Below are 25,578 nucleotides of genomic sequence, written 5' to 3'. Positions count from 1 at the left end.
AAGGTGGCAGCACCCATGCACATACACTGTATATCTGGGTCAAAGCCTGTTCTCGTGTCATCCACCCCTCGTTGCGACGTGCATGCTTTGTGGCAGTAATCACACCGCCGATCTGCCAATCTCCCCTCAGCAGCCCTGGCTGATTGGATTTATCCTCTTTGACATATTCAATCAGCAGACGGCCAAAAGGCAGAGCCGGGGCAAAAGTGCTGCGGGGGAGAGGTGTGTAACGCTAAATGTTTTTGTCTATTTGTCAGCACCTCGTTGTTCTCACTATTTCATTCAGGGCATCTTTTCCAAGAGAAACATTGATAAATGAACCTTATTTGAATATTTATGAGCTGCAAGGCCAAGATAAAGAATAGATGGTCCAGAAAGAATTGGAGCTGGCAGGGCCATCCGTCTTTTCTGTTGACTCTTATTGTTGCCATTGTTCCATTACTGTAAATTCCTTCTTTTGTCAACAGGGAAACAAATTGCAAGGGGGCGCATGGCTATCGCTGGTTTCCTGCACTCAGGCGGAGTGGTGTCATCGTCTAATATTAACTGGCTTTGCTGTGGTATTCGGGCCGTTTACAACACCACATGTAACCCGCCGTTCCTGCGGGCCGGTGCCTGTTGTTCCGCAGTGAATTCGAGAGGGTGGGATTTCACGTGTCATTCATACAGGCAGGCACGGGTGAACATTAGCAGAAAGAAAAATCAATGGAGAAATCATTTTCTTCTTAGGTTACCTGAGAGCCTAAAGTCCCTCACAAGGTTCCCCTCCCTCAACACAGTCTGACACGTAAGCACAGAGAGCACTTGTTAGATTCACAGATCAGATCAGAGGGTGAGAAACAACACTTAAAATAGACTCCTAATTGGATGAGATGTAGTACAAAACTGTCTTTGAGATGAGAATAACTGGCACGCATGCAAAAATGAGCCCAGGCGTTTTTGGTCCTTAAATGCATCATTTTATAGCGTTCAGATCCTCAGAGGAGGAAATCTGGACCAGCAGTAATTACAACATGGTGACTTGCATGAATGCTTTTAGTCGTCTCCACTTGTTTTTTCACTTTTAAACCAATGTTATACACACTGGCTCTTATACATAGATCTGGTAAGTTCATCACATTAAGAAAGTAAACCTCCGACTAAACGCGCTCCTGCTTCTGACACCAACCTTGCGTTTCCAGACTTTCGCAGAGTTCCGACTTGGCCTCCCCGTTTGGCCTCAGGGCGCCTTTGGGGTTAAACTTGTTGGACATGGTGGCTGCGGTGACCACAGCCTTCAGGCTCCGCTTGCGCTTGGGCACGTTCTGCTCAGGGTGGAAGAGCACCACGTAAACCTTGGGCATGTAGAGCATTCCCAGGGAGACGGAGGCGCTGAGGCTCACGGAGATGGTCAGGGTTGTGGTCTGGATGTACATCTAGAGCAGAGCAGAGATAGGTGCAGCTAGTATTGTTTATATTCGGCATACCTTTGCGCACAATGCATGATTATATGTATGGATCGATATGTGGACAGCATCCAGCACCCTTGCCCTGCTGCAGGGTTCATCACTCCTCAGCTCTGTTTATTTATGAGGCCCTACTAATAAAAGTGTCCTTTGTGAGACCTCTGTGTATTCCTCACGTGGATGTTTTTGCCCTGGGGTTTCTGACGACAACATAAGGATTGTGAGCTTTCGGGAGGCAGCGACAGCTGCAATTCACAGCTGGGGAGCAGATAAGCAGCGCAGCTTCAGGCAGCAACCCAGGGCAGCGAACCTCCTGCAGCATATTAAAAATTGCCTTTAAGAGCAGTTATTTTGGTTTGGTTTTGTTCATTCCTGTCTTCATTCCAGCACTATGACACAGTTCGGCAAATTTGTGGATACAGCTGATGTTCGTGTTGGAAAATGGAGTGATGATAATCCTAAATGGGGGAGGTGTTCCCATGGATGAAAATGACTGGGCTTCTGCAAGGCTGATGAACACAAGTTGAAGTGTTTAGAGTGAAACCCAGCTGGCAGACATCCTTCAAACAGACTTGCCTCAGGTTTTTTTTTTTTTTTCCCCGACATTGCATCAAACATCAGGAGTGACGGAGTCGTTTGGCTGTGGAAATCGCCCGCAGGCCTCGGAACCACTAGCATGTTTGGAGTAACAAATTAGGTTCCCCCACATTACGATAATGTGACTTGTGGTATTTGTATTTGGGTCTGAGCAGCATTTTTCACTTCGAGACACTTGCAGTTGTATTTTCTGTACCCCCCTCCATGACCATCGATGTTATAGATGAATGTCCACTAGTATAAAACTCAAGACAATATTTTAGATCTGTATGCCGATGGCATTTTAATGTAGCTAAGAATTTAGATTTTAAAATGATTTTACCATCTACCGGTAATGTCTCCAGGGAGATAATATTTTCAGTCATAAGGTGACAAAGAAGCATTTTGACTTGAAAGTACAAGAAACAAAAAAGAGGTTAAAAAAAAAAAAGAAAAAAAGAAAAGGCATCCAGCACAAATTAGAGCCCTAAAGCCACGTCAGTTAAGGCGAAAAAGATGTCAAGGCAGAATGGACGTGAGGGTCTTGTGTTCCATCATACTGGGAGTGGAGCCCGAGTTTTCCTTAGTGATAGATTGGGAAGGTTGTAATCTCCTGAGAAGATTACATGTGGCCTCAGGGGGCGGGGGCTACCCTGGGCGCAGACCTGTGAGGAGAGCCAGGAACCTTGTCCACATCCATCGGCGTGCGTGATCTGAATTTTCTCTGACAGGCTGAGATGATTGCCAATCTGCTCCAGGAACCCGCTGTAAATATCAGCTCTTTCTGCTCATGTGCATTTTTAAACGGTTTTCTGTACGCATGCAAAGATGCTAGGTTATGTTTTTCCATACAATCTGCCTAAAGTCTGTGGGGGCCACATTGGGAACAGAGATCTGAACAGAGCCAAGGTGCTGAAGTCACCACAGGGGTGACCACATTAAAAATCAAGAGGTTTTGTGTTTTGCCCCAAGTCAAGCGTGTTCTTTAATGCAGTGTTGAGGCGTGTAGTTGTGTGACATTAAACGTGACCGACAGGGTTGTTGGCATGTCACTGTCGAGCTCTGACACAAATGTGCCTCGTCTCTTTGTTGGAACCCAATGTCCGCGCATTTTTTTCCCAGCAACTCGCCTTTTAACACACTTTAATAAAGATGCGCTTTTTACCTTCTATTAACTTTATTGCCGCGCGTGGTTATTCCTCTCCCTGCTAAACAGCCTCAAAATTAGCACTCGTTAAAGCTAATTTCTATTTCTTCTATTCACAATATGCATTTACAGCCCAAGTAATTTGACAGCAATTCACAAACCCTCATCCTCCCTGTGAATGCGCAGTGATGAGGAATTTCTGGATTCTGAGTTCATACCTTTTGCACGTGCAATGCGATGAGATAGCTACAAAAGTTTTATGATTTTCAAAGAGGAGAACAAAGCACCTCGGCTCCTGATGAAAAGAGGCCAAATTTACAAACTCTTGAGATAGTGAGTGGGCATTCTCTCAGGGATAAGGTGCAAATCAGCATCTGACATATGCCTGCTACTTCAATATCACCAGCGGTTGTAGTGCCCCCTATAGATGAAGGCTTAAAGACGGCTTTTAAAAAAAACTATATATATATATATATATATTTTGGGCGTAAAACAAATGTTGGCATTTGTTCTTTGGATTTGCTTTACTTGCCTTTTCTGCTGATTGGGATGTCCCAAAAAAGATGGGGATGAACGCAAGCCAGACAATACAGGTGGTGTACATGGTGAAGCCGATGGGCTTGGCCTCGTTGAACGTCTCCGGAACCCCTCTGGTCTTGATGGCGTAAACGGTGCAGGTGACCATCAGCAGCATGCTGTAACCCAACAGACAGATGAGCGACAGGTCTGATATGTCGCATTTCAGGACGCCACGGGCCATCTTGGGATTGGCCGTGCGCTGGTCCTCGTAGTCGATGATGGCTTGAGACGGGTCGACGCCGAACCAGATGCACACCCCGAGCAGCTGCACGGATATCAGGCTGAAAGTGATGACCAGCTGCGATGCCGGGGAGATGAATCGAGGAGCGCTGACCGACATCTTGCCCTGCTCAAAAATCCTGTAGATCCGATTGGTCTTGGTCAGCAGCGCCGCATAGCTGATACTCATACCCAGGCCCAGGAAAATCCTTCTCAGGGAGCATATGAACACGTCAGGAGCGGAGATCATAAGGAAGGTTGTCGCATAGCACAGGAAGATCCCCGTCAGCAGGACGTAACTCAGCTCTCGACCCGAAGCCTTGACGATGGGGGTGTCGTTGTATCGTACAAAGGTAGCGACCACAAACAGAGTGGCCATGATTCCCAGGACAGCGATGAGAAGAGGGATGACCGCCCACGGCGAGCTCCACTCCAGCTTAACAATGGGGATGGAATCGCAGCCAGTGTGATTCCCATTGGGCCGCAAATCAAAGCGACACATTTTACAGGTGTAAGTGTCTGCTTGATACTGGTAGCCATCGCAGTTCTCACAGTGCCAGCAGCACGGAATCCCCTTCACGATTTTCTTACGCTGCCCAGGGCGGCAAGGTTGGCTGCATATAGACAAGGGGACTTCTTGCGTCGCGCCAGGCCACTGCATCTCATTAGTCTGGGGAGAAAAACACAACTTTACAAGCCGCTGCAATAAGAATGTTAAGAGTTTACTACATATTGGATAACAAGTTTCATATTAAAGGATGCACCACATGCATGAGAACACAATTCAATTAGCACTTGCTAGATTAGTCCACACAGGCGGCCCGTGTGGAGAAAGGGGGGAAAAGAACGAAAGAATTTCACTTTTTTTTTAATCAAGACGTTACGATGTAAACCCATCGAGTGATAACTCAAGTGGAACTGACGTTAATGTTTCCGTGGTGCTGAGCGGAGACGAGCGAGCTGCTGGGTCCTGCCATCGCAGCATAATCACTGCGGTGTTGCAGTGCCATGCTGGACGGAGAGGCTTTTGTCAACGCGAAAAAAGAACAAGAACATTCAGCCATGAAAAGCGGTGGCCAAGATGGAGGGTTATTATAGAGGAGAATTCAGGCGGAGGTCTAATGTTACAGCCAACAGATAGGGAACACTGACGCCTTCTGGGAAATGATGCATGCAAACAAAGCGGGAAGTGATGAACTGTTTCTGACGAGTTGGCATTTAAAACAAGAGGTTTTGATGTTTACAAATCCATCTCTCCTACATGAATGTTCTCAACGCACTGGGAGACTCTTATTTGATGATGGCAAATGTCAAAACTGATGGAATCTCAAACTATAATTTGGTGGCCTGAAGCTTTTGGTTTTGTTTCTTTACACTGACGCAGTTACAGTTACAGAAATAACGATTCTTTCGCCATTATCATAACCGAGGGAGGGAAATGATTTATTTTAACAAAAAGCCTCCTGGTTTAACCACTGCTGAAGAGGATTCTGACACATGGTTAAACCTTTTTTTATCAGATTCAAAGCTGCTGAACAAAATCAGGACGCATGAAAAGCATTGATGACATTCAGTTGGACATTCAGGCGTATTGCTGCTGTTATAGAAACACAAGCTTACGTCTAAATGGAGCTGATCCGTCCAGTGTCCAATGATCTTGTATTCCCTGGTGTTATTTGTGATTTGGTATTGATAGATTTCATAGCGACCAGGAGCGTCTCCGTTCATGTTGAAGACCACTGGGGTGCCAGCGATTCCTGAGGAACATAAAGAGAGTTTTATTGGTTTGCTTTTATTCCTGTATAACGGACGGCTGGAGTCCTGCTGGACTGACCGCTCTGCTATGCTACAAAATGAAGCCGATAACGGCGTAAATGACAGCAGCAAAATAGTTGTTGACAGCCACGTTCTCCTGGTCCTCTGAGGAGGGCAGGGGCTGCTGTCTGTTCTCGTTCCCCTATCATTTCACACTCCTTCACTCTGGCTATCGCCCCGTGCTCGTCATCCACAGGGCCCCCTCGCACAGTGTTAACGAACAACAACACTTTTGATTTTGATTATCACTTTGAGCTCTTTCTGCTCCCCATCACAGAGCCAAACTAAAAACTGCTCTTCAGCTCCGCCGCTTGCTATGAAATTGTAGGGTGAGGGAGCAGCAATTCACAGATTTTGTGATGAGAGCCCACCGCAGCCTCTCAGAGGAAATGACCATTAATAACATGCTCATCTGCTTATTTTCTCCTGGTTTTCAGTGCAATCCTGTAATGCTCAGCAATTCTGTAACATGTTGAAGCGAGGGTAGAAAAGTACAGAATAAATGCCCTTGGTAGCTTGGAGCCCGAATGTGCTGTTGGCTTGCCATTGGCGATACTTGGATGTGGTTTGCCGCGCAAACCAAAGACTGAATTTGGATCAGAATCCAGCTTTTCCAGTGAGAGAATTGTTAATGTTGCACAAATTTTGACTCCCCTTGTTTCGCAAGAGTGTAATGAATAATTTAGCGCAGCGTTTAAGCTCCCTGAATACAGAGGTCATTGTATCGATTGTTGTTTACACATATGAGGCCACGGCCCAGCTTGTTTCCAGGCTTCTGCATCAGCGTGTCTCTGAAAACCCAGAGGGTTTAATTGTGTTACCACTATCCTGGCACATTATCTCCAGAGCATGTGTAATTGCAATTATGAAGATTTTCTAGCCCATGTCTGCAGTACAGGGAATTGAGTGGGCTGCATTTTTGTATTAATTCGATTGCCTTGATCATTGAGTTTCAACTCATTACTTGCAACGGGGACTCCAACTTTCTTAGGCAGTCAGCAAATATGAAAGAATTCCTTGTTAAATGAAGCAGGTGATTTCTGTGAGGAAACGCTGCACAAGATAAATATTTAGGGACGGAACCACGCAGTGTATCTACAGTTAATTGCTGCAGTTCTGCACAAATTCACATGTGAGAGGAAAAATAACATCTTACACACATATATAAAACTGTCAAATCAGATTTTAAAATTAAACTAGCCTCAAAACTGTAATAAACATCACAGCATTTATTATATGTGTGACTGAATGTGTATATTATAGTGGGCAGGCATGATTTATTACTGACAGTGCCTCAAAATTCAAACGGACAGCTTGGAAAGGCAACGTAACCTTGTTCTAAACATGAAGGAATGACTTCGGACATAAAAATATGGTTACCGCTTTAATGTTCCCCCGCCGAAAAAAGAGAAGCACAGACGTGAAAATGACATGTTCCACATTTAAACAGTGTATGAAGATTATTTCAGCCGTCGCCTCCAAGCCACGCATCAATAAATATCAACTGGTTATAAGATCCATGTGTGCTTCTTTGTTTTGGGTGTCAGGTGGGATATCTGTAGGCAGCCAGTTCCCAAAATATTCTGGGATTATGTCGTATATTCCAGCTCTTTTCCTCCAAACCTTTTAAATTCTTCTTCCTCCGTGTCAGAGAGCTCTTAAAAGCAGGATAGTATTCCGGTAATGCGCAACATTGATTTTTCTAACCGTTCCTTTTTTCTAACCGTCCCAAATGGCTTCGGTGCTGACAAGTCTTCCAGGAACATGAACACAGGAATACGTAAGAAGTTCGGTGTTGTAATCCAGGCCTGCTGGACGCCTTTCACATGAGTTTTACACTCACAGACAGAATTCACAGTCGTTTCTTCCTTTCCTTCACACGAGGGCTGACCTCTTTACATAGTAATAAGCAAACTCACGAACAGGTAAACAGTGTTTTGACTCTGATGATGAGGCGGGGAGCGAAACGCTGCGCAGCTCCACACTTCCCTCTGTGCCCATTTGAACCGCTGCAAACGTACAGCTCTCTTTATTATCCCGACAATAAAGGTTACACTGACCATGTTAAATAACCCATCTCTCTCTATGCTTAATTCATAACTGGCTTTGTTTGTCTCTTTGCTAATGCGGAGAAGTGGAAACGGATAACTTCCCCTCTGGCATTTCCAAGTAGGTTTATTGTTGATGCTGCAGTTACAAGGGCAGCAGCAAGTAGAAGGGGACTGATTACTGCCCAAAGCTATAACATCTAAAGAATTCCAACAGGACACCTGTCACATTCAATTATTGCCCTGCTGAATTCACTGTTAGCTAGGTCTTGTTATGCAAATCTAATAGGAATAAAGCCTCCCTGCCTGTCAGAGTCAAGCGTGTCCATCACCGTCACACTCCTCCCTGCAAAGGTTTGTGACTCCATTATCGGTGCTTAGTTTATTCAGTTGTTTTTTGTTTACAGTTTGAAACAAAGGTGCTGAATGCTGATGCTAACAATAGCAAAGGCCACCGAATCCAGTAGGGCTCATACATTTGCACACTGATGCACTCATGTTGGTGGTAAATAAGTTTCTGCTTGTTATATTGTTTTTACTTTTATGTGATGCTTCCTCCTTCAAATACTAAAGTCTGGAGTTACAAGGTGAAGCTCCTCCTTTATGTTTCTCTGCATCATAACTTTGGTGGTGTTCATGGTCACACCTAATTTGTCAGGAATGGTTTCTTAGTGTTTCTTTTAAGGCTCCAATAAAACAACTCAAATGTAATTGTCAACTTAAGTGCATCATAGCTGTAACCAAGCCACCTGTCATATACAGGTATCTGTCAATGGAGCCTGCATAGCAGGACTGTGTTGCATGTCGAATCAAAATTTTCAAAAGACACCAGAGCCCCAAAAACCAGAGTTGGGATTGAAAGATCGGATTCACGCTCTGGGTCGTTGATGTTGAGGGAAGAAAAGTTTTGCTCCCTGCAGGAAAACTCTTGCAGTGTTGTTCTGAGGAGCTGTGGGCTCAGCTGCAGGCACGTTCTAAATGTGAGCTGTGGATTCTTCAGGGGTGGCTGTGTGCTTTTGTACCATCCAGATGCTATTTTGTTCCCCGTGTTACTGTGAAGTATTCACAGGCACTCGCAGTGGCCGTCTCTGTTCACCCAAACCACACTCTCATCCCGATACATGTGTCTAGGACAGGAGACCCATCTTGAAGGTTCGACCCGCGTGGATCGTTACAATCTCGCACACTGCATTCTGCCTGATTGCATGAACACTCTGACCCACTCTTTGTTTGACACATAATTAGCTGAGGCTGTTCTGTACTGAGGCTGTTCTGACTTAGATTAGACCCTCGCCACAGGCCTGCAAGTAAAATCTATGCAAATGCTGCGTTCATGACCTTATGGGCTGTATGTATAAAGTCTTGTTCATGAAGCGCCTTGTATATTAAAATCAGCCTTTTTTCTAATAAATTCATGATATGCTTTTGCCCTCTGGCAGCTGCTGGTGTTTTTTCTCCTTTTTCAACTATCAGGATTGGCATCATCCACATTATGCCTATCAAATATGACATGCAGCGATGTGGCATTTACGTAAGATGATGTGAAACTTTTTGCTGGCGCTGTCTGTCCCATCGCCGTCTAATTCGTGCACGATGTTTAATTTCTGCCAGTTTGTTTCAAGGAGGAGATGGTTCACGTGGGCAGTTCAGTGCTGACAGGACGAGGGCTGAACGGTGCGGCGCATCATCCGCCGCAGAAAAACACGCCGTCTTGCTGCTGACTGTCAAACCTCCCTTGAATCTCTGTCTTTTGTAGTTAGTGGGGACAATCTGCATTCTGAGGCCTGGTAATTGTAGAGCACTGTACTGACAGAGGCTCGGCGAGCTGCTGAGTCCAATAATAGCAACGTTGCTTCGGATTCACACAAAGGCCTTTGCGTTACGCCTCGTTAACACGTTTGTTTCCTATAATTGCGAGTACGTGTCTTATTTTTCCGCACTTGCGTTTGAAATGTCTCTCGGCATCGCAGCGTTCTGAGTGATCCGTATCAGCGATGTTGAGCTAACCTGCCCACTGTTGGGAGCACCCACCTGTGAAGTTGACGTGGCGGATGTACTTGAGCAGCAGAGTGCCATTGATGGTGTCCATTTTAGGGCAGAGGCCAACTTTTCCTGGACAGAGGTCTTTGTGCATGCTGTGCAGAGCGTGAGCCATAGAATAAACCGCGTCGATCACAAACTGAACCTTCCCCTCCTGCTCGTAGGACGAATCTTTCCCGATTCGTTCGTGGTCTAAAGGAAAGCGGACAGAAAAGAGAAGGGGGAGGGGGATGAAATAAAACATATTCGACTCAATTAATCAATTAATAAAGCAGGGAAAATCTGTAAATTAGGGCTCCTCTCCAGCCTCTCTAGCGTTGCGCTTTTCTCTGTGTGGTCCTGGTGATTAATCACACTAACGATGATCTGGCTTCGTCAAAGTTGATTACAGCAGCATCGCCCGCTATCACACAAATATCTTACAAGATGCACAACATTCTCAATATGCAAAGGTTCTTCAGATAGAGAAACCATCCTGGTCCAGTCCGAGGCCTTTGCTCATATTATCTTTGTGTTTATTCGGCGCCGTGTCGCATCCATTAATCACAGGCCCAGAGAGTGATGGAGTGTTGGAGGGGGAGTGGATAACGCAGCGAGCTGCGCTGATCATTCTTCAATATTAATGTAATTACTTCTGACAGGTGTGTATTAATCAAAGATGAGGTGGTTCTGTTACTTTGAAAATGTGTTAACCGACAAGGAAAGCCTCAATTAGCAGCACGGTGGCTGTGGATTTGGCCATTTTGCTGCCAGAGAGGTGGAGCGGGAAGAATGATAGGCCGACATTTTATATGTTACAGTCTTGGAATAAAAAGCAGCTGAGAGCAACAGGTTCAATTCACATGCACAGATTTTTAGTTCATGTCAACAGTCTGTTTTGATCAGTTGTTGTGTTTGAGTGGCAGCTCCTTGTTATCTCACCAGAGAGCCTCAGTCTTAAGTGTTTATGGAGGTTTATGTCTTGTGATCACGTTCCCTGGTGTTTCCTTTCTCAGAGGAGGTGTTTTAGCATCAGTGCCGCAGCCTCCAGTCAGAGAAATGCAACAATAGGTCCCTGCTTTTAAACCTTTCTTTTTCCCCCCCTTGTACATTCCACATCATTCGCATCATTCAAACATTTGGCTCAGACAAGATGCGACATGGGTTGACAATAATACCGGAGAAGAAATGTGTGCTGATGTATGTGGAGGATTCTGATGAGATTCTTGTAATTTGAGTGAAATGTTTGAGCTGCTAATGATGCAGGAAACATTCTTTGGACTTTTCCCTCTGTGAAACACAAATTACAGCAGGAGACTTTGTTGTCAATAGCTAAAATAAAGTTTTCTCTAATCTGCATATAAACTCAATAAAATGATGTGTGTGTGTGGGTGGGTGGGGGTATGGGTGTGTGTGTGTGTTTGGGGGGGGTGTCAGAATTCAGACTTATTTTGGGAAAATTGCTTCTATCTGTGGAAAATTACCCTCTCACACACTGCAAATTCAGCCACAGAGCTTTCTTGCTTCAGAAAAGTGAACAAATAAGGCTTCACTCTTCTTTGTGGTTGATGGTGGAGGACAGATGCTGGTTTAGATGAGATGGAACCACAGACTCTGTATTAGTTCTTGACTAGTTGCAACGAGGTGAATCTCCTGAGCCTGAAAGGACGCAGCGATCCATAAATGTGCCACTCAGCTTTCAGTCTCGTTTCTCCTTCCTTCAGGACACAAGCGTCATTATTGGTCCTGTGAATGTGAAGGCTGTGTGAAGCCTCCAGTCCGGTAATGTGCTTAATGATGAATAGATTGTTGTGGGACGTTATCAGCATGGCTGTATCCGAGATGAGGCGGATCGGAGCAACCTCCTTAACTGACTTCAAGGCAACAAGCAGCCAGAGTGACAAAAGGCGCTGTTGTTTAAAACTTAAGTCATTAAACTTGTCCATGTAACTGGAGATGACCTGTGTGGAGTTCTCTCGGATTCTCAGTTGACAAATGGCTGTAAAGATTTCTTGTAAAATTGATTTAATCGAACGAAAATCCGTAGAACGGGAGCCTGTGAGGATTAACTCCCGATTAACTCCATCTGCCTTATTTAGAGCATTTGGGCTGCCTGACATTGACTAAAACAAGTGTTTACAGCCATATCTTGGACCGAGGAAAATGCAATCACCAGGTTAATTAATTCCAGCGTCTGCTTGAACTGTGGGCCCAGAGTGAGAGAGCTGCAGCTCCCCAGCAGAGACGTACCAGGTGGTTCTGACAGCTGAGCAGAATGCCTCCCAGGACTCTCCCTAGAGACCTCTTCAGGCAGGTCTGGTCAGGAAAAGACCCCTGACACAGAACCAGAACATGCTGGAGACATTTCACCCCTCAGCTGGCTTGGAAATACCTCAATTTGCTCTCGGAGGAGCTGCTGGAAGTAGATGTGGAGAGCAAGGTCCTGGGCTGAAGCTGCTGCCCGACAACACAGTTGCAGATGTGGATGAAAGCTGTTACCACTATTGACGCGTGTGTGCCTTATATTTAATTCCTGGATTATAAATCATTAATATAAACTCATTTTCATGCATATTCTGGTCTTGTGTCAGTTTAAATTATGTGGTTGCCATCGGTAAAGCTTCATCACTACAGCTCAGCCACCTTCTAAAACATGTATTTCTTGATACTTTAGGCATACATGTTGCTTGGCAACCATGAAACTGAGGTAGAAGAATGTCATCCAAGTAAGGGAGATCTCTGCAGCTGGACCCAAAGTTTCCTGCCTAAATTGCCTTCCTGTAGTTTCTTATCAGAAAAATGTCCCGGTGTCGTGTGAAGTGACGTGTGGCTGCCACCTCGGCCCGCTGCTCACAGTAAAGAGCACCCGTTTTTGCACCCGTCCTGACTAGAACCTCGCCTCTGTTTCCTTTGCATGCGGAGAGAACCAGCGAGTTTTTTTCGGCACGAAACAGCTGGTGTCCTCGATGTTTTCCATGAGAAGCGGACAGCAGACAATCGAGCGGGCCTGCGCTCCAGCCGGGGAGCCTTGATGACTCATGTCTGCAGGGATGCAGCACAGTGACTAATTCCAGCGTGCTTCATTCAAACTGCCCTCCTCCACTCATGCTAAAATGACATCAGCAAGACTCGTTGCACCTGTGGAGGCTGTCGGCTTTTGCCAACAGCCTATTGCGACCAGAAAAAATTAAATATAGACATTACTGCGGGATGTGTCAGAACTTTCGGGTAATAGCTCCAGTCTTTGGTGCACCTGCTGGTATCGCATAATAAGATGAGGTAGCTGAATCTTTCTTGGCGAGAGAAGAGATCTCTGGACCGTCTGCTGTTGCGGTTTCATGCTGCATAGATGAGACATTATGTGTCTCCATTAATTACCATGAATTACCAGCTAATTACAAAGGACGCCATGCTACACAATACAACAGAATTTAACCTGCAAACGTGTTGCTATGGGGAATTCAGCTTAATTATAGCTTTCAGTTTGAAATTAAAGACATTTTTGTCAATTCTTGTCGCAAATAGGACTAAAAAAGATTTTTGTCATCATCGTGACATGAAAATATTAGGCTTTTAAGAGTTTTGCACTAGATGCTAATAAAAAAAAACTATTTTAGGTTTCTTCACTGACAGTTCCAGGGCGTTAGTTTTAGCTGGATGTAGCATTGGACTCGTGCTTAATAGAGTGTGAAATATCCCGCAGCCTGTTCGAGCACCGATCTGTATCCTGCTGAACGTTTACCATCATCGCACTGACCTGTGGGTTGATGTAGAGTCAGAGCTAAAAATGGGAGTGTTGACCTCCAGACCAGCAGATATGAGAACAGTGGAGGAGCCGCAGGAGGAGGTGAATTCTCCATCTGCTCCACTCACAGGTTTGGAAGGAGCTCTGACTGAGCCGCTGTTGTGGCTCCAAAATCTGGTGGCTTGTGCGTCTGATTACAAGCTTTGATACCACAAAAAATTAAAAAAAAAAAAAAAAAAGCGACAAGCCCATCTAATCTTGTTAGCAGTTAACAGATATCATTTAGATGTCTCTGGACGTTCATTACCACACTGCTCCAGTTTTACACTAATCTGTTAAGCTCATTATTAAAAAGGCTGTGGTGGCCGTACCTTTCTATGGTGAAACGGTTGTTGTTTCTGACTGTTTTTCTTTTTCAATCTTCTCAGGTTGCTTGTTGTTTAATGTGTTGTTCATTTTAAGGAAATGCAGGAAGCGCAGACAGGAAGTCCTGAGTGGAATGACTGCACCTCCCAGTTGTAAAATTTTACTGCACTCTAGGGGCTACTCAGAAAGAAAATGGCCAACAGCAATTTAGTCGAAGAGCAGCCACCATGACAACTGATATATATAAGGCTGAAAAAATCATTTGAAATGACGCGTTCCCCTGAACCATGCAAGGGTCGGATTTATGGAACGATCTGGGTGTAGCAGGGGGCACATTGATGTTAAGAAAGCTGATGATGAGATCGGTGCGTAATTGTTTTTATTTTCCCATCCGTGGCCTCAATTTAATATGTCTTCTGTGACATTTGTGGATTGTATTGTCCTTTAATTTTAAATTCAATCTTAGTATAATCTAATTATTCAGGGGAAAACTTATTCAAGCAACATGAATAACAACTTGTCTGAATAATCCACAAGTGGATTTCATTTGGCTTTATGAGCCAAATTAGTATATTGAAAAGTTGCTTTTGGTTCTACAAGTTATCATCTTGTGCGATAGTAAATTAGTTTTGTTGTCCATGGAGAGTTACTGTTTTTCGGTGACTCTGTCACTGAAAACAATTCATTTGTTTTATTCTTGTTATTTTGCTTTTTTAGATATGAGAAAAACGTATGTGGCGTCTCGTGTTTTTCAACCTGCGACAGAAAGGCTGCCTGAGGGGGCCATAAATGCACCTAAACGAGACTGAGTGTGTGTTCTAGGACCTCGTTGTTTACATCCATTTTCAGATTTGCGTGGTATTGTAATCTGCTGGAGGCAGGTGGTAGCATGCTTGGTTGATAGTATCAATGTTGCTCATTTGGGAAGAACAGACATTTTTGCAGAATTATTGTGTTAAAACAGAAAACAGAGGAGGAGAAGGGAGGAATAAGGGACTACATATTGCCTGGAAACACCGCATGAGCCAACTCTTAGTCACTCTGAGCTGTTGGAGATAGTGTTGCACAGCTCAGAGCCTGCCTCAATGAGGCGAAAGCTCGTTTAAAATGGCCCGATTGGATTTTTCCATTGATTATATTTCCTCTGCATGCTGGGCGGCACAGTTTTGTGATTGTTTTCGTCACCCGCTGAAAATTGAACTCACCAAAAGTAATGGAAAGGGTAATTTCTCTTTGACAGAATTAGAGATTGCCTTTATCTGTCCCTCACTGCATTCGCCTTAATGCATTAACACCTCCCCACCTCCCCCACTCTCTCTGTCTCACACACGCACGGAACCAGGTCAGTGTCTAAATGAGTCGGTGTGTCCTCCTGTACATGTGACCGGCCTCTCTGCCATTAAGTGCTCTCTCACTTGTGCACTTCTTGATTCCGGATCCTTTCTTCACAGCGTGCCGACTGAGCTTGCACTGAAAATTGTTCTCCCAGAACTCTGCAAACCAGATATTCCTCCTGTTGTTCTCCAGCGTCCGGCTGTTGAAGTAGCGGTCAAAACCTGTGAGGGAAAACAAAAACAACAAAAACTGACTGATTCTCCTCCCTCCCCATCTTATTGTGCCTAATTAGTTTAGGAAGTCTGTGCTACATGTTGTGTATCAGCAACTCGTTACACTGTACTAATGAGTCCAGGTTTGAAACAACAGCGTTGCCGTATCATTATAGGATCTTGTGTAGTCATGAGCAGTAGGAAGTGTGTTGACTTACCTTTAATGGACTGTCGTTTGGGCAGAATGGTGACGGCACCTTCCGCCATTTCCTCCTGGTTGAGGATTGGGGAGATTTTGGATCCCCAGCTGTCTGAACCCACCCAGATGAAGTGGCCGGTTTGGTTGGCTATTTTTGCCGCCTGGAGCAGCCGCCTTTTGGGAAACAGTGGGAGAATGAGTGAAATTACACCTCGCATTTGTATTTGACACCGTGCTGCGTGTTCCCGGGTCACACTGCGCTGCAGGTCGGATAGATGGACGGATTTTTGGGCCCCGGTTTCTAAATTTCAAAAGTTGCCTTGGAGCCCAACCTAACGCGACTTAATGTGAAAACCTAAAAATACGATCTTCATTCTGGATCTCCTCCATCATTTACTGTATCATCATATCGCTGTGCATTTGTGTCCTGCAGAAACGCATCCATCCCAGTGAAATATCAGGAATTTAGTCATCTCACACCCCATATTATTGCATTTCCTTATATATTCCCTCCACATGCACAGTGATGGATTACTAAGGAAGGAAATAATTTAAATGAAGCCTAATGATGAAGAGTGGCTGCCATGAATGTGATTCACTGACAGTTCTATTGTGTGTGAAGCCTGTGATAAAGGTTTTACTGAGGAGCCACAGACACAAAATCTATCCCCAGCACGGCAGAGTTCATCACGGCTGTGCCAGAATGACACCGCGCCGCATTTGCCCACGCCGGCTGCTAGGAGAAGTTTGGGGAACCGTAAAGTGGAAATAGAACTTCAGGATTGTTTGGGCACAGCAACAGAAAATGTAAAAACAACCAGCCGGCGCAGAAGGCATTGACCCTCCTGTCGCTTCAGCTGCAAACCAATGTATAAAAAATCCCAGGCTTTTATAAAAGTATATGATGCAAAGGTGACTTTTTAACTGCTCCTGTTCTGACTTCACATCCCACATAAGACTTTGTTGCTGCTCAATGGAGGACGACCTTGTAAATAAAATTTCTGCACTTTTGTGAAAGACTGTGTACGAGTGAGTGAACAGCGAATCACTGGGTTTCATGGTGCTTTAAAGTCATTCTGCGATCCCCCAAGGATTTCTGCACCACTCTTAATAACCTTTCTCCAAAAGCCTAATGAGTTTCGTCTGGCTTATTTATTGGGAACTTGTTGGAAGCGACGAAAAAAACCAGTTTTCTCACTAGGTTCCGCTTGTGCAGCTCACTTGTCTTAAACTTTATATTTAGACAATTCTGGATGCTTGTTGGACAGCTCACGCTTTCAGAGGTCATGGATAAAACAGGCACACCGCTCTGAAATCCCCATACTCTTCTGTAATTACTATATATCCAGACTATTAGCTGTTATCAGGAATGGATTAACTTGATGAGTACTGGGACTTCTGCCCTGGTCATCACCAAGAGGCTGCCCCGACTCAGCGCTCGCTTCCATTAGGAAAACACTTCTGCCCTTTATTCTGGTTGCTAGGAAACACTTTCTCTTGCCATGCCACAACAGCACTGTGTTTGAAGAGACAGCCAGCATGTGATCATTTCATTCTTAATGTGGGTTGTTCAACTTAATAAGGGAAAACGACTTGCGTGCGATACATTTGTGCCCCCACAAGGGCAGCAGGGACAATGTTACCTGTCACAGCTGCTGGATATGAATCTAATTTGGGAAACAAGGGAAGCCTCTTTCCTGATAAAGGCAGGAGACATTTAAATTCCAGCTGCAAAAACAATCCGTTACAGACACAAACATCATTCATCCCTGTAGCGACTCACGGAAACCAAAGCTTCCAATAAACGGTGACATTCACGGAGCATAAATGTTACGGTGGAACGAGGAGTCTAGTTGAAAAGAGATTCATAAAAGTTCTGTTATCTGAGATCAGCAGCATTCCTCTGCGCTCACCTGATGTCGTCCTCATTGGCGAAGATAATGACGACTCTGGCATTTGGGTTCTCACTCAGCCTGCGAATGACCTTGTCGAACTCTCCAGGCTTCGGCTCGCGGGGGATTTTCACCGACTGGGAGATGCACAGACCCCCTAAATTGGGGACAAAGACGGAAAAGTTTGCTTGCGTGAAAGGTTCTCGTCAGGTGCCTTGTAAACATTGCATTTGCTGCTTTCCTGAAATGTTCCCTTCTTTAGGTTAAGCCCACAAATTTTACTCAAAGCCCTGGACTTTTTATGGTAGATGTAATACTAAATCTATACAAATGCAATATTTCCCCACATGAGTGATGCAAGGCATTAAAAAATCCTTTGTGCGGCCACAAGAGGCAATATAGAGACACAGAGACCAATCAATTTGGTTTATGGTTCTGCCAGTGAGAGCCGGGTAGCATTAGAAGGAGTATAAATAATGCTAATAAAACCAGGCTCAAGATTCTACTGTCTTCTTTCTTGAGTTGTTCCACTTTGGCTGTTAAAACACTAAAATGTCTTATTTTCCATCACTGTCCAACAAGAACAGAAACAGAGGAATTGATTAGTTTGAGCTTGTTAGGCCACAGTCAGCGCCTACAGGTGTTTTACCAGTTTAAAAGGAAGCCTGTGTAATCATCTGGAATTGAACACAAGCAGCATGCCGGAGCGTCTCGTCTCTTCGTAACCAACCAGACGATTTAATTGACGGTGTTACATTTCAGGATAAGTCTTCTGTCGCTTCGCCAAAATGCCACAGCGAGTTATGTGCATGCTAATGACTTTCCCTTTCATGACGCTGCACAAAGTCATTCCACTGAACAGGAATAAAAGCCGGCCTCACAGCGCAGCACAAAGCTTGGCCCCAGCATGGAAACTGATGGGTCGGGAAGCTGCGAATATCAGTGTCGAACAGAGGAGGCCACTAATTGAACAATGACGTTGAGCTGCCTTGCTCATGGGTACAAAAAGCCTCCTCTGGTCAGTCAGGGGCGTCAGTCAGTGGAGTGCACTGCCGAGCAAAGTGGGTGAATTTAATGATGTCTCCTGTGTGCTCCTCAAAATTGTGTGTTTGTGTGAGTAGTGTGACCTCCATGTAGTCACGCATATCACAACTATCGCAGCACAACCACTCGGGCTTATAGCTCCCCTTGGCTGGTTAATGGAGGAAGTGGAGAAATTCTCACTCATTTCTTGTGTGCGTTCAATCATCTCTCATTGGAGAATGTTTACTCCGGATGCGGCAGACCTTATATCTTCCACTTAATCCTAACTCCTGCGTTGTTCGGATTCCACTAGTTTAGCTGAGAATTTATGGGGTTTGAGGGTGAAAAACAGCCGACAGTGAGTGAAATGTCACATTTGGCCATTATATTTATCAAATCATCCATGGCTGATGGCCGGACGCGTCTGTCTCATACTGTTCTTTACAATAAATAATGCAGATGTGAGAGGCGTCGCAGCCGTGCTGTATAAATTTAAAGCTTATTATGGGAATAAAAATGAGCAGTTGATGGTCTGCAGAGAAATCATTGATTCTCAACCCTGCAGATGAGGTGCAAAACCATTTATTTGGATTACAGGATGCTTGAGGAAACCACGAAAAAAGTGCACATGAAAACTAAAGTATGTTAAAATAGGGACTATTTTTCAAGCAAACTTTTGCTTTCGTGGCAGTATAACCCCGGAATGGTGACTGTTGAGTGTTTTTAAGATGCCTTAGATCTGTGTAGATTACTGCTGCTGAGATTAAGGAAGGGAAAATTCAGGAAATCCAATTTAACAGTCTTTAACTGTCTTCATGCATCATTTTATTCTTCTCCAGAGTTGTGGTTTAGAAGCTTAAACCACACAGAAAGATGCTGCGCACACACAAAGATGTTAGAAGCATGTGCACCTGCTGTGCCAGTGGCGATACATTTCATCTGCCTCGATGTTTAATGCAGATTGCAAAGCATAAAGTGCCAAAACAAAGTAATACATTTGCATTTTCTTTCCCACGTTCACATGTTCCTGATTGAGAACGTACATAATCTGATGAAGAGCTTTACGCTCTTCCTCGCCGCATCATTACACTTAAACTACCAGGAGAGTCACATGGGAAATGCGGCAGCCGCTTGCTGCTCTCGGAGACTGCATCAATCATCAGATTCCCTGTCTCTGCCCGACTTATCCCCCATTTCCCCCAACAGCTGCTGTGTGGATGCGGAGCTTTCCCCCGTTCTTCCTCACACCCCCGGCAGCCGTCTGCAGCGCTGCTCAACCTCAAGATGGAATACCGGAGGGGGTGGGAGAACCAGCCCGTGGGAAATGAGGCACACTGAACTGGGACCGTCACAAGACCATTTAAAGTCTTGTGGTGTTGAAATCTGACTCTCCATTCATCTGCTCCTCCTTTCCTCCTCGAGCAGAAGGCTCAAAGACACGGTTCCCTGGCGTTAAGACCCCAAACTCAGCCTCCACGACTGCAAATTGGCATCAAAACGTGCAATCCTGATTAAAGTCCCGTGGTTTCCAGTATTTCTGCCATCCAAGAGACAGCGTAACACAAAAGGTGGGGTAGATTTATTATTATTTACGGGTTTTTTTTTAGAAGTAGATTTATTTTGCTGTAAGTGTGTCGCAACTCTGAGCAACAACACATTGGTCTTTGGTTTGGAAGCATAATTTGTTAAATAATCAGACATCTGGATGAATCGATGTGTCTATAATAAACCACAATGTTTTGGAGCTCAAAATGATAAAAGAGGACTAATTTTCCTGCTTGGTCATTTTCCCACTTACTTTTTGCAGTCTGTGTTAAAGCTAATAAGTTCTCGGCAGTTGAGGTTCTTTTTTTCCCCCTCTCTAAACACTGATTCTGTAACACTTCAATATTTAAACATCGCCTCTAAAAATATCAGCTGCTCGCGGGCCTGCCTCTTGTCTTCCATCACGAGCTCCGGTCTCTGCTCTTCCTCGTAGTTCACAGCACTAATATTCCGTCTCATTTGACACCCGTGGGAGAAATGGTGCCATCGGAGACATTAAATATTCCCTGCCACTGCAGCTGATAGGAGCGCAGCCTCTGTTCTCAGGAGCAGACACAGAATCCACCCAGGTGGGTGTGAAGGTGCAGTTATATAACCCACTGTAAAACACATGCAGATTCATTCAGCGGACCGTGCAACGCATGTTCAAACCGCCTCGAAGGACACCCGTCCCCCCCCACAAGCGAATTTTGCTTCACATCATTCAGTGTTTTGCCATCTTTGTTTCGACTCTGTATCTTTGGGAATCTTGTAGGGACAGTTAAAGTGATAACCCCCCTGAATACACCATGTGATCAATGTCTGCTGCGTTTGACTATTAGTAAACCCGCCCATGTTCAGCCGCATCCTCACTGAGATAAATCACATCCCCTGTTGATTCAGTAAATGTTTTTCCAAGGATTTATAGCAAATGGGTCATTCAAACCGCATGAATCATGTTCATTAGGAATTTTTACATCAGCCATTTTTCTCTCCTTCCAAAACGTAGCTGCAAGGCAATGACAGTGGAATAATGGGGGATGGAGAAGGGTCTCCATCCTGACCCCGAACAGAAGGGGACCAGGTTCGGTCCCCCATGTTCCAACAAATCACAGAGCTGAAGTGTTCTGGAGCTGGGCATTAAATCTCCCCCGCATGCAGTCCCCTAGGCCGTGTTCTGACTCTGGGCTCTCAGCTCAGCTGAGGGGATGAAGAAAAAATAATTTCCTCCCCACGGCATCAATTACAATATAATCTCCATTAATAATTATTATAGCCTGCTGAGCCACAAAGACGCCCAAAACTTCCAACTTTCATCAGCCTCTGTAATATGAGGATGGTTCAAATTTAAATTTGTATTCATCCTCACAAGAGCGGTGGTTTAAAGTGAGGCTGTCGAGAGCCAACTTCCTACTCTCACATATCAACAATCTGCTGTTGGCGTCGTCCTTCTGCAGCTGAAGAGGCTAATTTATTTTCTTTTAATCACTCATACTCAACCACCCAGATTGACAGAGTATTGAGCTCAGCCATTCAACCTCAAACTGGCCCTTAATTTTTCTATTCTCAGCTTCAAATTGCTCAAATGTCATTCTGTCATAGTGTGTGTGTGTGTGTGTGTGTGTGTGTGTGTGTGTGTGTGTGTGTGTGTGTGTGTGTGTGTGTGTGTGTGTGTGTGTGTGTGTGTGTGTGTGTGTGCGCGTGTGTGCGTGTGTGTGTGTGTGCGTGTGTGAGAGTGTGAGATTAACACTATCGTCGTTTATGTCTGGCCAGTGTGTGTTGCATTACCATATTCACTAATATGAGGTAAACAGATATTTCAGGGCAATAAAAGGTATGAACATGGAGCCATTAGTGGATAAAAGTCATTTGAGCCCTGATTAATTCAAATAAGCATCAACAAAAGGCCCTCTGAGTCCATTTTCAGCCACTCCACAGATTGACTGTGGTTAGATGATGATAAAGCTCGGCTGGAAATTAAGCTCAATGTCTACAATATATACCCCAAAGAGGCATTTAGCCAAATCTGAAAGGTTTAACAGCACGTTGTGAATCACAATATAAACTGAAGCATTTGGCTTCCAGGAACTACGTTTCACTATAAACACATGGTGTTTATGGGCTGTCGGCTGTTTTATTTGTTCACTGGGGGGGGGTCATTTCAAACATGTATGAATACCTCATTGTGAGTCGGCAAAATAAGAATGCCAGTTCGGAATCATTAAAACCAAATAGATTTGCAACCACCAAGTTAAGGGCTTTTCCTGCGTTCTCGGCTGCTCCTAAACGTCGACTTTGTCCTTCTGGTAAACAGGAGAAAGAACAAAATCAAAAAGTCGAGCTGCTTGGCTGCGATCAGCCGTCAGATAATGCAACAAACTGCCAGCTGCTGTTGACTGATGTGAAGGTTTGGAGATGAGACCAGATGATAGAAAGCAATTTCTTAGCATGCTGTGCAGTCTTTTAAAATGGGCTTAAAGCGCACCATTGGAGAGATGCTGTGATGTTAATAAGAAAGAAATCTGCATAGTGATGTGTGAAATGAGCTCGGATTAGACCGCAGACTACTGTGAAGTTACTATCAGTCTCTTCTGGGTGTATGCTACCACTTCTGTTCAGAGGAGCTTCAGCAAATAATCACCAATATTCGTGTTCTCACTGCAACAAATGGAACCCTTTAATCACCTCCCACCCTGCCCAGCAAACGGAACCCACCCGTTGTGCGAGTTTTATTTACTTTTCCAGTGAACTTCTTTTGTGATAAAGAATCTGGCAGTTTCTAAAGTTTGGAAACTCCCCACATGGACGATAGTGGCGTTTGATTTAAAAAGGGAGCGATGAAGGAGCCGTGCCGCCGTTGAACTCGGGTCTATTGAGCGCCATAACCTCAGCATGGGTCTAATCTGAAGTTGCTAAAATACACATTTATCCTCTCGCGCTTATATTGATGTGTCCACAAACGGGTTGTGAAAGTGCACATTAGAACACAACAGGGTGAAAGTGCACTTACACTCTGGCCTTAAAGTTGATGGATCAACTGGGGGGTTTTGTTGACACGGCTATTTTCTTAAGCCAAATGGCAACCGGGCCTGGTATTACATTTGTCAGCAACTCTGCTCTCTGATATCAGCTCGCTGTAAGTCTTTGATGGAAATGGACCCGGTTTATTTATCTCCACGGTGCAGTGAAGCTCATGGAGGCGAAGGTAAGGAGGAGCCGACGTTGCATTCTTTTTTATACGTGCAGGAGGAAAATGTGTGAATTAGCGCTTTAAAAAGAGCAGGAGACCAAAACGTGTTCTGCAGAGCCGCGTCTTCAAAGCTAAGCCTCGAAATACAGCTGAAACTATAAGCCTGCTTTTTGACTCCAATGATCTCACCTTAGGAGGTGTCATTCGAGCTCCGCCGCCTCTGCTGGGAACCCAACAATGCCCCATTTTCAAGCAAATGCAACCTATCACATTATGTCTTCTCCAACACAGACGCACCACCCCAACCTGTGGATACACCCTTCATAATCAGAAAAAATGCAAATGGGTTTTCATATTTTCAAAGAGAGAATAGCCCATTTTATTATTGACTGCTTTTTCTGAAGAGCGGGTTCTTATTCGGTTTCCAGTTTCCGAAAATATGTTCTGGGGTAGCTATAAATTAGATTCCAAACCGACTGAATGATAGTTTCCTCCTCAGCAGAAATGATTTATAAATCAAGCCTGGGCCTCTAAGCGCTGTGAAATTAGCTTTTCTGCGCTGTGGTAAATTTACCCGCTTGACGACGGTGGGACTTTCCTCTTCCTAATGAGGATGCACGCAGGAAAACCCTTAAGATTAAAACGCTGTTAAACATTTAGCACTTCTCCTCATCAGGGCAAACAAACAATACTGCTGCTGTCTGATCGGGGGTGGGCTCGGCTGAGGGTCTCGCTGCAAACACAGTTGATTTGACTGCATTCGAAAAATCTGATCATTGGGGGCCTGAGCCAAGGACCTTTTCTTTCATTGGTGAAATCACTGTGGAAAATGCGATTAAAAGTATGTTTTGTGTCTTTAAAGGGGTCAGTATTCCCATTCCTCACCCCCCAAATCACATTTTGAGTGAGTTAAATTGAAGATATGGAGCCACGTGCCAAACACAGGAGAGGGGGGCAGTGGAACGTGGAGCAGTAATAAAGCAAAGCCAAAGTTATTACATGTGTAATTGAGGAATTTAGAAATAGAAGCCAAGCCACTGAGTCGAGACGTCATCGTCACGGCGGTTTATGAGCGTTAGTCTAAATTCGCATTACACTTGATTGGTATTAATTAAATGTGATTGATTTTAATGGAGACATGCCTGAAAACATGAGAAGTGGTTTGTTTTTACAACAAAGCATCCTTCCGTCGCCCTCGCGCTTCTAGATTTCTGCCTGGGGTGCAAAAATATGCAGCCTCAAAATGTTTTTCCAGCTTCAGGATCTGAGGCATGACAGGCAACATCCGTTTTTTATTAAATCAGCATCTTCGGCAAAGTTGTGGACCCAGCAGGAGGGGCGCCAAGGTGTCATCAGGAATGTAAATGATCTCCTGCGCAGTTTGCATTTAAATCCAGGCTGTGGGTGAGGCCCAAAATAATGGAAATATCATTCAGGGAATTTACCAAGAGACAGTAGCCTCTCCTCATGATCAAAGATCAGCTTCCCTTTTGGTGCACGTTAATGATTGAACGTAATCTTTTGTTATTTTGCATTCCGCTTTTTATTTATTTATTTTTTTAAAAGAAACTGCGTTTCCAGCCTGGCTCAGCAGCCACGGCCGATTGTCTTGCTGCTGTTCACGACGAGTATGAAAAATGAGAGGAGGCACAGGTGGAGACACAGGTGGTCCAACTAGTGTCTCCTTTAACCATCAGAAGCCCAACGCGCCGTCCATCAGGACTCAATGAGGCTTGAAGGAGGAGCGTAGCTGTCTGGCCTTGTCTGACAGGGATTTCCTGTGTCTGACACGTGGTCCCAAAGGGATGTGACCTCTTCCCTCCTTTCTTTTCTCTCTTCTTTAGTGTTTTTTTTTTTCTAATTCTCAGTTAATTAGACCAGTAAAGGGTATTTGACACTAAGTGCATATAACTGCATAACCTCCAATACCGTAATTATATCTCCCACAATGCATTGGGTCTCAAGCTCATGAGGTGAAATTGCTTCCCAGGAAAGCTAGCGTCCTGTTGGTGGCCCCACCAAACATTAGAAACACTAAACGTTCCCCCTCAGACAGCTTCACCAGACGTTTCAGGTTAATGAGTGTTCGAATCATTCGTCCTGACACTTCCCTCATGACAAAAAAAGGCGGTGCGCATCGCTCACTCCCAACATTTGCATAATCTCCTTGTCATCCGTGTGTCACTGAGCCTCTCCTCACCCTCCTCCTTACCGTCACCTGACGAGCAGATTTAGGAAAACCGG

General features: G+C 44.6%; 1 protein-coding gene across 3 annotated transcripts in view; it reads right to left on the bottom strand.

The window, feature by feature from the left end:
- grm4 (glutamate receptor, metabotropic 4) overlaps positions 1 to 25,578 on the bottom strand; it is a 106,786-nt gene that overhangs the window by 3,162 nt on the left and 78,046 nt on the right. For 2 of the 3 annotated variants that reach the window (XM_003963486.3, XM_029833692.1), the window contains 7 exons: positions 17,619 to 17,754; positions 15,725 to 15,879; positions 15,375 to 15,515; positions 9,861 to 10,061; positions 5,587 to 5,723; positions 3,701 to 4,636; positions 1,169 to 1,415 (listed from right to left, as the gene is read on the bottom strand). In XM_003963486.3, the coding sequence (XP_003963535.2) occupies positions 1,169 to 1,415; positions 3,701 to 4,636; positions 5,587 to 5,723; positions 9,861 to 10,061; positions 15,375 to 15,515; positions 15,725 to 15,879; positions 17,619 to 17,754 (1,953 nt within the window). Of the gene's footprint in view, positions 1 to 734; positions 781 to 1,168; positions 1,416 to 3,700; positions 4,637 to 5,586; positions 5,724 to 9,860; positions 10,062 to 15,374; positions 15,516 to 15,724; positions 15,880 to 17,618; positions 17,755 to 25,578 lie in introns of all 3 variants that reach the window. The other variant, XM_029833691.1, reaches the window with a different exon arrangement.

This window comes from Takifugu rubripes, chromosome 3 (assembly GCF_901000725.2).
Source record: "Takifugu rubripes chromosome 3, fTakRub1.2, whole genome shotgun sequence".
Classification (NCBI taxonomy): Eukaryota; Metazoa; Chordata; class Actinopteri; order Tetraodontiformes; family Tetraodontidae; genus Takifugu; species Takifugu rubripes.
The sequence above is the reverse complement of the archived record's forward strand: the minus strand, read 5'-3'. Positions and strand labels throughout refer to the sequence as shown.